The sequence below is a fragment of the Patiria miniata genome, unplaced genomic scaffold, assembly GCF_015706575.1.
Source record: "Patiria miniata isolate m_02_andy unplaced genomic scaffold, ASM1570657v1 HiC_scaffold_3, whole genome shotgun sequence".
NCBI lineage: Eukaryota > Metazoa > Echinodermata > Asteroidea > Valvatida > Asterinidae > Patiria > Patiria miniata.
Genome location: NW_024037069.1, coordinates 6207211 through 6220515, shown reverse-complemented (window position 1 = coordinate 6220515; position 13305 = coordinate 6207211). Strand labels below are relative to the sequence as shown.

General features: G+C 40.6%; 1 protein-coding gene across 1 annotated transcript in view; it reads right to left on the bottom strand.

Annotated features, from left to right (window-relative positions):
- The window catches only part of LOC119738676 (FYVE, RhoGEF and PH domain-containing protein 1-like), a 47226-nt gene that overhangs the window by 6770 nt on the left and 27151 nt on the right, over positions 1-13305 (bottom strand). Inside the window, 8 exon segments of the mRNA XM_038213588.1 lie at positions 1577-1678; positions 2543-2680; positions 6690-6748; positions 7181-7231; positions 8487-8574; positions 9525-9681; positions 10578-10726; positions 11916-12766. Coding sequence (XP_038069516.1) covers positions 1577-1678; positions 2543-2680; positions 6690-6748; positions 7181-7231; positions 8487-8574; positions 9525-9681; positions 10578-10726; positions 11916-12766 — 1595 coding nt within the window.

The window sequence follows — 13305 nt, the reverse complement described above, 5'->3', positions numbered from 1 at the left end:
GCATTTGGCTGTATATCAGAAGTTGGCTGGAAAATTTGGCTAGCGCGAACAGGTCACAAAACGGTTTCTGCATACCTGGGCCCAATATCAGCCTACCTGTACTGATGACATCACTTTGTTTACTTGTGCGCTTTTCTATGGGGCTACGATACTGTCGTCCCCACCAGGCTCCAATAAGAAAGCACACGTGTAAACAAAGTGTGACATCATCAGCACAGAGGCTTATTTCATGCCGCTGCTAAGCACACCATTTTCTGCTCACAGGGCCTCTGTCTATTTCATGGAGACTGTAAGCAGTAAGCAGAGGAAAAGATGCTAGGCATCAGTGACGTAACAAGAGAAATATTCATGCGAACGCAACCGTTCATCCATGCCATGAAATAGTGCTTAAGGTTAGCGCAAGTTTCTGCAATACAGTGTATTAAGCACAACTTTTCTGCTAACTGTTAAGAGTAATTTATTGAAGTGCTAACACAAAACAATGAATCCGTGTGTACATTACTGATGCTGTTGGGAAAAAAAACATGGCCGATCTTCCCTGATTCCATGACAACTGCATGCAGAGCCATCATTATTGATCAATATCTACTGTTGGACTGAATTTGATAACGGCCACCTTTTTTGTCAATTTGTCAATTTGAGCAAAACAAATGAGCAGTTTTAAAAAAAAACACTTTTGAACTCACAGACAAAAAAACAGTCACTTTTGGTCGGAATTCTTTCAGATTATGATAATTTTTAAAACTATTATCTAAACTTGATTTTTGTCCATTCTCTTCACCGACGGAACAAACGTTTTTAATGCTCTTCAGTGTCTTATTTTTTATATGGTTAATTATTTTAGGACCAGTAACTTGCAGTTACAGGTATGTTTTTCATGATATTCCAACTTAAAGGGACACTCCAACCTCTGGCAGATATTGATCAATTGCTGCCGAGCGTCCTTTCAGCCGGATTTTCTTGGGCAAACAAAAAAGGGGATAAACTAAAGTTAATTGGACATGCATTTAAATCAATCCACTTAAAATAACATCAAAATAGGAGCTAAAATATCAAAAGATTGGGAGTTTGTTGGTGAAGCTGTTGCCAACAACAGCATTACCTCCCCACGCCTTTCAAATTTGAAAATTAATGTTAAATTGCAGAATCGGTGCAATTGAACTTAACGACCAATCTTCACAGCTTGAAAAAAATTGAGCAAAAGAAATGTGAATATTTGATATTTTTTTACAACAATATCGTTACTGGAGCGCTAGTGAAATTTCCAGTGCAAAAATAATTGAATTACGCATTCAAAGTAACACTGGGCTTAAAACTGAAACCAGTTTTTTTTAGCAGTTTAGCAAAAATTCTGTTGATTTTTTTTGCGCAATATTCTTCAAAATTAATTTCTGTGAAATTTCCAGTGCAAAAATAATTGAATTACGCATTCAAAGCGGAATTAGAAATAAAATACTGGGCTTACAAGTTATGCCAGATTTTGTTTAGCAGTTTAGCAAATATTCTGGGTTTTTTTGCGCAATTTTCTTCCAAAAAAAAAATTGGGGGAAAAAGAAATGCAGAAATTTGTACTCACGCTCACCTTCATCTCGTCGTCCACTTCCATCTTTAACTTGACCTTGTAGGTCGTGGAGGTCAGTAAACGCTTCTTTTCACAGCACAGGAGAATGTCGTTGAACTGCGAATAGAAATTTTTCAAAGTCTGAGTTACATGCAATAGCTCTGTGCAACCTTGAGATCCAATGGAGGGGGGGGGGGGCTCATCTGCTAGAGGGGGCACTCAAGAGGTTTTCAAAACTATTAGAAGGCTCATTTTTGCCTTGCCCCAAATTCTGAGAAGGGTACACAAGAAAGGGGGAGGTGTGCTGCCCTCAAAAGGGCCCCCCCCCCCATCCCACCCCCCCCCCCAGAAGTGTGAATCGCACGCCTGAATCCCTCTGATCCCTCACACCTCGGCATACATTTACAGCGTAATTATACATCTGTGAGCTCTTTAAACCAAGATGAATATTAGAAAATGAAAAAAAAACCAGATTGTTCAGTCCGAGTTTGGTCCACAGAATCACACGCCTAGAAAAAATCGCACGCCTAGAAAAATCACACGCCTAGAAAAATCACACGCCTAGAAAAATCACACGCCTAGAAAAATCACACGCCTAGAAAAAATCGCACGCCTAGAAAAATCACACGCCTAGAAAAATCACACGCCTAGAAAAATCACACGCCTAGAAAAATCACACGCCTAGAAAAATCACACGCCTAGAAGAATCACACGCCTAGAAAAATCACACGCCTGGAAAAATCACACGCCTAGAAAACAACAGGTGTGCCCTTTTCCACACGCCTGTGATTTTCAAATTCAGGCATGCAACTGAGAATTTAGAAAAACTGAGGAAACTTCGAATCACACAAGACTTTGCACAGTAGTTTTCAATTTGTAATGGCATTCATGAGAAGTACAAAATGAGGAAATCAGCAGATCCGAGGAACAGTTGCACGCCTGCAAATCAGAAGGACGGAGTAACGCCACTGTAATACTTACCAGGAAGATGTATCGGTCCTCCTTGTTCTTTGCCACTATCATGGTCATCTTGCCTTCCTTCAGGAGATGCCTCGTTGGGTCAATGACATTGACTTCGTCGATCTTCTCATTTATCTTCAACAGCTTCTCAAACTGCTCCTGAATTTGGCAAAAGTATTGGCAAAAGAGTTGAAAATCAAAGTGGAAGAATCCATCTTGGAAAATCTGCTATCATGGAAAAAAACGGGGACACCACCTCCTCCTTTTAAAAAAAAATCCTGTACGAAAGATTAAGAAATCAATCTCCTACATGGAGGTTTTCTGGACTAATTTCATGTGTTTGAATTACGTACATTAACTTCAAGTTAAGCATTCAGAGATTAAACGCTTCTTTCTAGTAGACCCCCCCCCCCCCCGAAAAAAAAATGTGAAAATATATTCTAAAGTTAAACAGTAACGGTGAATAGTACACAACACATTGCAAGATTATACACAAATAAAGGAAAAGTAATATAACTACCGACAAAAACTATTGATTTTGTTAGGTTAGAGTGGTCTTAAAAATGATGTTACCAAAAGTTGACTGGATAATTATGTACCTTGACTCTTAGTAAAATTTTGTTCATGGTATTCACACTGACTGTGTGTGCATTTTCATGAGTAACCATCAAAGGTGACCGCATATCCACTAAATAGTTTGCCCTATCGTGAGCTCAAAAGTTCATGAACTTTTGCATCGATGCCTATTAATAAAAAGAAATGAACTTCAGTTGTTGGGAACTTTGAAATCAGAGGAAATTGATTAAATGTTACTCACAACATCAAGTCGGTGCCAAATATCAAACTCATTTATAAATCAGTCCGGACCAAATGATTACACTTTCCAAAAGGACAAAAATAAAATTGGAAACGACCTTTTGAACACCTTACAGTAGGTCTGTCACTTTCTACAGTTGTAGGCAAATCGACGAAAAAGGAAAAAAAAAACAGCAGGAAACGTAGTTCCCGATGCAGCATATCTCGCAGACAGAAAATACCCCGGCTAGATATAGCCTTCACGGGGGATCGTTACCCAATCCAGCGGGGTTACGGTTTCTCCCCCTCTCTCCTTTTGGGGACAGCGAAGTAATGTCAAGAGGCACGACCACACCAGCCAGGAAGGTCACAATTTGTCGAGGAAATTCCGCTTTTCCTGCCTCTAAAGACACGTAGTCAGTGCCTGAGACACGGCGGTAGTAATCTTGTAAAAATAAATCACCAGTATTCCATTTCTCAGGAGTCAGGACATGAGTGGATTTTACAGGTTGAGGAAAAAATCTGCGGGAAGAAATCGTATCCCCTACCCACCAAGGGAGGTGCTGTTATGTTTTAGTGACATTAACACCCCTTCCCCTGCCCCCTTCCCTCTGTCTCACTAAGTTTGACATGCAGTGGGGTATCAAGGTCAGAGGACCATATAGGGGTCTTTTGGCTAGATCGCTAAATATAGCCTCATCTCGGGCCTGCTCAAGTGAGTCATCATGCTGTATTAGGAAGCGACGGCAATGGCTGTCTGATGCACACATTTGGGAACTGAAATTACTCCCTTGTGTTACACACAGAAGTAACAACGTTTTGTTTTGTATCCATTCATCAGAATTCTTGGTCTGAAGTTTCCAAACAATCTTGCCTCCCTTTCTTCTCTTGCATTCCTCCCCCCAACCAAATAATGTTTAATCCCAAAAGCACAGGGTGAGCCAAACGAACGAGGAAAATATTAGCCTTTATTTGCCCAAGTAAACAACAGCATTGTGAAAACTATGATATCATTTCCAATTGGGCTCACACACATCTCTGGGTGCCCAATCTTATTGGGAAATACCGTCGTCAAAGCAAACAGGCAAACTGAAAATGAGTGATTTCAATAAGAACGGTAATGGAACAAGTCAATTATCCACATTTAATTGCAGTAGTGAGTGGCATTTACAAAATGTACCGATCAAAATGGTATAAATCTCAGACAGCTGATGTATTTTGATCTTCCCGAATCCAGAAATTAAATAAGCATCCTTTGTTTATCAACAACATAATATTTGAGTCATGAATTATGTGTTTGTTAGAGCATGCCTACCACAAGTTGATATCAATTTTGGAATGAACAAAGGAAAGTTATGACTGAGAGTCGAACCAGCAACCTTCAGATTGCGATACTACCACGCTAAGCTACCCAGTCCTACGTCGACCTGATGGGCCAGATCTCGTTTACACGTCCTCTGGCGTCAACTGGTTAAAGCCCAATTCACGCTTGGCATGAAAAGAAATGCGAAGTTGTGACATTGTGGAAAGAAGTGAACACATTTCAACTCATTCAGTTTTACCAAAATATTTTGTGACTTCAATTTCCCTTCGCATTCGCATTTTAGGGTGAAGGGTGAACGTTGCAGTCTTACAACCGAGACTGATTTAGCTCAGGAACCCTCCGGAGTCCAAACTGCGTACCATGCGACCACTAAATAGTACCCCGAACAGGAGGGAAGTTCTCGTCTCTCTTCGTGTGCATCTGCCGCAAACCTGCCACAGTGTGGTGTGAGGATGTACTGAGTTTAGGAAGCTGTTGTGAGTCATATATGCTCAAGATGCATTGAATAATCCACGCGCGATAGCTCATTCCACAGTAACACTGAAATAAGGCCTATGGGATTTTTCCACGTTTTTTTTTTCTTACCAAACGTCGTACATGTATCTATCCGATTTTTTACATCCTTTTTCCAAATTGTGAACAAAGAGCCATTGTTATATATTTGTGATGCCTTTTTTTGGAGGGGAGTCAGGTTGGCGCAGTGGTTACTTTCCTTGCCTTCCACCGCTATGGCCCTGGTTCGATTCCTGCCCTGGCCTACATGTGGATTGGGTTTTCAGTCCCTACAAGATTCCGTGGGTTTTCCCCAGAATATTCTTCTGGGGTTTTCCTCCCACCTCTAAAAACTGTAACTTCTTCTCATTGTCTTCTCTCTACAGGTTTCTTCAGGCTTGCGAACTACAGTGCCTAAGGCATTTTTTAGGAATCCTTGGTTTCATTACCGGAAATATATAATATTTAATAATAAACATAACCGATAATGGGTCACTAGGGAGTCATTCTCATAGATTTGTGCACAATTTTTTTCCCAAATTTTATGACCCCTAACCCTAATTTTACCTTATCCTACCCCACAAATTTTGGTATATTTATATTTTGGACCACGACTAATCGATCTAGCCTATATACGACAGTAACAATTTGCCTCTAAATAGGAGCTGTGACATTAGGGAGACATTGGCATATCAACTTGGAACTTGGTAATGGAACTTGGTATGTACATAGACAGGGGCATGTTAAAGACTTAAAAAATATGTGACGTCATGATGAGGTCATCATGTATCAAGAGAAATTATCAAGGTGCTTATTTTAAAGTCCTATATCCATGGACAGGACTTGTGACGGACTCGACTAATTCACTGCTTGCTAGACACTGCTTGACATCTATTGATAACTAGGAATGAGTCCAACATCAATAACCTGGTCTGAACCATCGTTGACTAGCCTGCATTCCATGAAAGTCAGCGGAGTCGTGCTTAACCACGATTTCCTGAATCCAAGTTGCTCCAATTCACAAATAAACCACAAAGGGAAACTGACTAGGTGCAAAGTAATCATTTGAAAGTTGAAAAAAAGAAATTGACTGGGGCGGATTTTGAACCTGTGACCCCGGATTGCCGTTCTGGGACTCCACCAACTGGTTTCCCATTTTGTCAATGTCTTTGCTCAAGGGGCGCTAGTTATAGAAGCCATAAACCTGTATATGCTATGTAGCCAGGGATCACGCCCAAAGTCACGATGCTGGCAACAATGCTGCCAACCTGGGAAATAGCAAATAATTAGTTTTATTGTTTGCTATTTCTCAGGTTTGCAGCATTGGCTAGCATCGTGACTTTGGGTGTGATCCCTGGCTACATGGCATATTACAAGTTTATGGCTTCTGACTAGCGCCCCTTGAACAAAGACACTGACAAAATGGGAACCACCAACATAGGGCTGGATAGCTCAGTTGTTGGACTGCCGGAACGGTAATCAGGAGGTCGCAGGTTCAAATGCCATAGCAGTCAATTTCTTTGTTCAATTAGTGCTCAAATTTGCTTAAATGCTTACCATGGATTTCATCATGTCGTTGGAATGTTGTGCTGCCCCCGATATGATAACCAGAGCCTCTGCAAATGATAAAAACACAATACAAAGATTAAAGAAGGTTATAGAAATTTTGTTTTCAAAAAAGATTTATTTTCAAATTTCTTGACATTCCAGAACGGCCGGGAAATGTGAGATGTCATTTGCTTAAAAGAAGACTTTGAATATTTGATTATTTAATTTAATATTATATTATTTATTTGTTAAATAATTTATATTTAGACTCAAATTTGGTTAAAATGTAGTTGGGTTACAGCACTGCAGTTTTGAAATATTTCAGCGGCAAATTTCATTTGTACTTTTTTATTTACCCCCCAAAATAGTTAACATTTTCAGGTACATACATGTATACATGTACATGTATAAAACACTCAGTTATTAAAGTTATAAGTAAATATCTGAATTTCTCCACAAAAAGGATGATTAAATAACCCGAAATAAAAAGGACATCTTACTTTCTGCATCTGCCTTGTCCTTAGATTCATCTGGCAGTTTTCTTAAGTACTCTGGGTAGAAAGAGAACCAAAAAAGAAAGATAAAAACATCACAAACAAGTGGTGGCTTGTAATTATCATAATTATCGGCCACAGGCGGGCTTATGGATAGCTCAGTTGGTAGAGAAAACCATTCTACAGAGCGAGTCAAAAAGAAAGTGACCTACATGTAATAAAAAAAGAATATTTTTAAAAAAATGTGGTACATTTTTACCAGTAATTGTGAAAATTTCACGGAATTTGCACACTATGTTCACAGTTATGTCTAGTTTAATACAAACATTATTTACCATGCAAGTACAATGAAACGAGGGCATTTTCCTGCCTTCATGAGTGAACGAACATTAGCACAGGAAATAGACAAAAATCAACATTATTATTTCAGAAAAAAACATTCCTCATATTCAAAACACAAAATCTGACAGTAAAAATAATGTTTCAGTCTTGACAAAAATTATATTTGTATTTGAATGCCTGTGCGTAATCCCTGGTTCTCACTCAGCTCAATAGCTTCAAATGGCGTACCATGGACAGCTGTGAAAATGGACTCTTTCAGTAAAATACGCATAAATTCTCATAGCATGGATCGATTTCGGTAATTCCTTTTTTCAAATGAGTGGAAGAGCATGCTCGTTTAATAATATATGCTTCGTTGGTGTGTCAAACATTTAATTGCTTTTTAAGGGGGAAACGATTATCATTATTCCAGGTCACTTTCTTTATGACTCAACCAGTCCATGGAGCCCCATATTGGTGAATAGATATTTAGTTATTTCAGATCCGATCATTTCTGTTAATCCTCTTTATTCTTATATAAGGGCGTCCCTCTGTAATTCTATGGATCTCATATTTTTTTGGCCCTGAAAGAGGGTCGGTCGGTCGAAAGAAAAAAAATGGGGTACAAACAATAGGACATCAAAAGGCTAAATAAAATGACGCAAACTGACGCGTACAACAGGGTAATGAGGACCAGCGAACATCGTACATAGTGCTAACAACAAAGCCTGTTGCTGGCACCGTACCTCAGCTCAATCCTTACCACGCCAAACTGTTGGGCGTTTTTGCCACGAAATTGGACAGATCATCCATATTTCTTCATTTTTTTCTTTAGGTAAGAAATTCAAGACATAAAAAAGAGGTTTTTTTCTTCGGTCAGGAGCCAAAAAAAGGGTCGGTCGGAAATGAGAACTGTCGTATTACAAAGGGACGCCCTAATGCTTTCCGTGGATGTCTCTTGAGTATAATCACATTTGATTTTCAACATTACCTTTTAGGAGAAGTTCATATCTGGGTATCCTCTGTATTGGGGTGAGCATGTGGTGTTGAAGCGCAAGATTTCCACACAGTTCATGTTGCTGTTGAAAAAAAATAATAAGTTTGTATCAATACGTAGAACTGAAAGTGAAATGTTATCATTCATCAAACAATATGGTTGTTAATGCAAACAGGGAATATACGGTTGTGGATAATAGAGCCAGAAGTAAAAGGTCACGAGGCGAGCTTCACGAACCCTCGCGTGGCCTGCCTATGCGCTTTAACACTGGGTTGCCCTTTCTGTTGCCATAATTTTTGACAGAATGATGTCTAACCGTAATCACCCCAAGAAACACTCATGTTTTAATTTTACCTTGGTATTCCTCAAGACAAAATGAGAAATCACTTGGAGATCGGTAAAAACGACCTTTCACATCCGGCACTTTTGTTCCTAGGTCTCCTTGTTCCTTCGAGTTTTGTTTTTACATCGCGTATTTGCATGAGAACGAAAAATTTACCTACCTACAGCCGATGGGTTCTAGATTTAGTCGGGCTGGTTTGAATGCAGTCCTTATCAGCGGTCGCTTTAGATTTTGTATGTAAATGCTAATGAATCCTTCAAGTTTATTCAAAAAAGTTGTATAACCTACCGGGTAAAATACATCTTAGTCTCCTGCCGGTATTTCACTTTCAGTTTTCACCCAATGATCACCACAAAATTATTTCATAAATTTTCATCTTTGTACGAGTACACTGTGTTCCACTAGTCCACATGTAATTGAGATTTTCGGAAGTTATAGATTTTTGGTACGATTTGTCTCTTTCACGTCAGGTGATTTTTCAGTTTCCATAGGTTGAAATGCTAGTAACAAGTTTACAATGGCCTTTTTCAAGGGTGATTTTCTTAATAAATCAATGCATCCAAAATAATTGCAAATTTTAGAATTTTTGCACATTCATTTTCCTCTTCAAGGGTTCCAGAAGCGCGCCACCGGGGGTGAACTTTCAGAATCCATTGTTGGTGTCCCCTAACGTGGCACTAGAAACCCACCTGCAATTCCACAAGCTTGGCGGCAAATTTGGGCGCTTTGGACGTCAAATCTTTCAGCTGCTTCATGGCATGATCAAAGTTACTGACGTAGTCCGAGTAGAGCTTGAGGAACGGAGCGTTCTTCTTCAGCACCTCCCCCAGACACGGATTCTTCTCCCTGATCAAAATCCAAATCAGACAAATTACTTCATGATACAGCAATCTATAAATCAATTTGACCCATTTCAGAGTCTGGCCAAATCACAAACCGTATATGAACTGAAATGACTCTATGTGTTCTTCCCACTTTTATGTACAAAATAGAACAAACAATCGTCTGTTGAAGAAGTGGTACCGGTAAGATGAAAAGCCAGGCTTTTAGTCAGCTTTTTTTTTTCTCAGATGAAAAAGGTCTCAAAAATGTGAAGAAAGTTCTGGACTACTGATAATTTGACAAATTTACACAGGTACATGTACCGGTAGACATAAATGGCCTCTATAAAGGCTACTTGATTGAACACAGACAAGTCACTTGAGCCAGTTCAAGGCACTTCAGGTGTCTGCTTCCTAACTAGATTAGTAAGTTTGATTTCCCCCATGCCCCTAGAGATGCAAGCAAGCCCTAGACCTGTGGTGTCTGGAGGAGTTAAAAACATGACCTAAATAGGATGCACACCCTCCCACCCACCTACCCCCTACTAAACCCCCTATTAGCTGGCCCCCTCCCCCTCCACTCCCCCTTTCCCCCACCCCTGTTTCCATTTTTAGTGATAAAATTGTGTCTTCGGCTGTTGACCTACATGTATTTCCATCCATGGTCTCGAGCATGGTCAGGCATGTAAAGGTGCCTTAGTGCTGATATTCGCGGAGGGAGGAAAACCAGGGAACTCGCAGAAAAACTCTAGTGGCACAGGAGAGAATCAAGGAACAACTCTACTCACGTATGACCTGAGCCGGGAATCGAACCCGGGCCATGCACAGCGGTGAGAGGCGAGCACTTTACGCACTGCGCGACCCATGCCACCCCGGTTCTCGCTTGAACTTGCTCCTAACTTAGAGGTCAGTGGGGCTTACCAATTTTTTAACGTCTGTTCCAGATCCGGTAGCAGCACGGCCGAATGAAGCTGGTAGATGGATGCTATGTTGGAGAAGATTTCATTGATAAACGAATGATTGAACCAGGCCTTCTCCTTGTTCTCTTCTTCAATCCGTTTCATAAATATCTGGCGAGAAATGAACGAGGCAATAATAATCATAAACGTAGGAATACCATCAGTCAACCTGGAACTACCATGGCTGTGTTCTGGGCTATTACTCGTCAAACTCAAAGCACTAGTCAAATCACAAGTCAGAACACAAGTCAAATGAAAAGTTCATCAAAATTAGTCAAACGTCTATCACAATTCCATCACAAGTTTCTCCAAAACCAATCACAAGTCAATCCCAAGTTCATCCAAGGTCAATCATTAGTCACAACACACGTCACTCAAAAATCTGTCACAAGTCGATCACAAGTCAATCACAAGTCCATCCAAGGTCAATCATAAGTCACAACACAAGTCAATCAAAAGTCTGTCAAAAGTCAATCATAAGTCTATCACAAGTTTACCACAAATCAATCACAAGTCAATCACAAGTCCATCCAAGCTAGGTCAATCATAAGTCACAACACATGTCAATCAAAAGTCTGTCAAAAGTTAATCATACATGTAAGTCTATCACAGGTCTACCACAAATCAATCACAAGTCAATCGCAAGTCAACACAAGCCAATCAAAAATCTGTCACAAGTCAATCATAGTAAAGTTAATCAAAAGCCAATCAAAAATCTTAATCACAAGTCAGTCATACATGTACCGTATATATGTATGTAAATCACAAGTCAAAGCGCAAGAAAGATCACCAGTCACTCTTGGGTCAATAGTATGAGTAAGGTCACTGGTAACATGGGATGAACAAGGGCAAAAGGAATACCTGTGTCGCAGTGTACATCAATAGCTTCTCACTTGGCTCGTTTTAATTGACTTGTGACTGGCTTTTAAGGATAAGACTAGAACTCCCCCTTCTATAGACCTTAAGCGTTGTGGGTGTCTCAGTTGATGTTTTTGTTTAAATTTCTTAACAATGGTTACATAAAAGGTTTCATCCCAGAGACAGAAAACCATTGCCCTCTCATTTCACCTTGTTAAATGCCATGAGGTCTATTGAAGCTAGGTAACTCATGTAGAGTTCACACTTTGGTCCCATACTTCCCAAACTCTCTAGCCTTCTGACCAGTAAGATTTTCTTGTCAGCCTGGGTAACTAATAATCACAACTGTTACGCACTTAACCTAGGTCTACATCCAAGTTCCATTTTAAACTTCCCTCTGTTGAACTGAGTACAGCATACCTGGAAATGATCATGAACTTACTTCACTTATGAGATGTAGAGTGCCTACATATGTCCGTTCCGTCGTGAGCACCTCAAAGGCTTTTTGGTGGGTGTCATCCAGGAACACATTTGGCTCTTCCAGAGAGCTATCCGAGTCAAAGTCCGAGTCGGCACCGATCGGTTCATCGTCCGAATCCTCCGTGAAATCCGAGTCCATGGACTTGATCTTCTGCCTGAGCAGCCGGCGTGACATGCGTCTCTCCCTCTTGCTCATGATCCTCTTCATCCCGGAAGCCTCCAGGTGCAATCCCGCGATCCCCGAGTCGCCGCTCGACATGCCGCCGGAGTTCCGCAACACCACTTTGTTGCCGTTCCCGTCCGAGATCTCTCGAGTCTTCTGCTCGGCTGGGTTCTTGGTCTTCTTGGACTCAGTCTTGTCTGCATCCGGGAGTGGTGTCACGGCGTACGGCCCTTCCCTGTCGACTGTCTTTGACCGGGCTGGGGCAGAGATCTTCCTGAATCTGATATCCACTACAGGTTTCTCACCCTTCCCAGTTTTCGTACTCTTTTCGTCCCCAGACCCAGCCTGCTTGCCGGCAACAAAATCTGGACCAAAAAACTTCTCCAGTTTCTTAGAAGGTGCCCTGTCATTTCTGATCCCAGTTGGTTCAGACCCCTCCATCCCCTCATGGTAAACTTCATCGTAGATGTTATCCATTCTGGACTGTTCGGAGGGTTTGAGGGCGATTTTAGGCTTGGGCGTCGTTCTCGGTGGACTGCCGATTGCTTTTTTGGGGGGTACGCCAGGTTTGCTGTTTAAACCATCCTGACTGCTGCTCAAAGCAGGTTTCTTGAAAACTGGAGGCTTGTTGGGAATCGGAGGCTTCGCAGCTGCAAGAAAGAAGTAAAAAATTATATATACTGACTATATTACACCAGCTAAGACCCTGTACGTTAATCTCAGGAGGCAATCTTAATCTTATTCACCTCACAATTAACCCATTAGACATGTTAAAAACTTCAGTACACATGTATGATTACTTCGCTGGTCAATCTATAAAGCAATGTTGAGAGTGGGGGAAAATTAAAAATCCCTGAAATAATCGGTGGATGGTTTTTGGGTCGCTAGAGCACACATATTATATTTTTATATTTGCCTTTAAGGCACTCCTCACAATATGCATTTCATTTGTTCTTTCCCCTTTAAAGGTAAAAACGCTCTTTCGTTAAAACCTCAGGGATTCCAGATTTCAAAAAGGGATTCTTTAATATCATGAACTCAGGCAAAATCCTGCAAAACAAAAACATGAAATCAGGAAAATTCTGAAAAAAAATCTTGACCCTGATAAAAAGGTGATCAGGCAGTTTCAGACGCTACAAGGAGTAAAGAGGAGGGCAGTATTAAACAGCAACTAAATAGTTAACTAGTA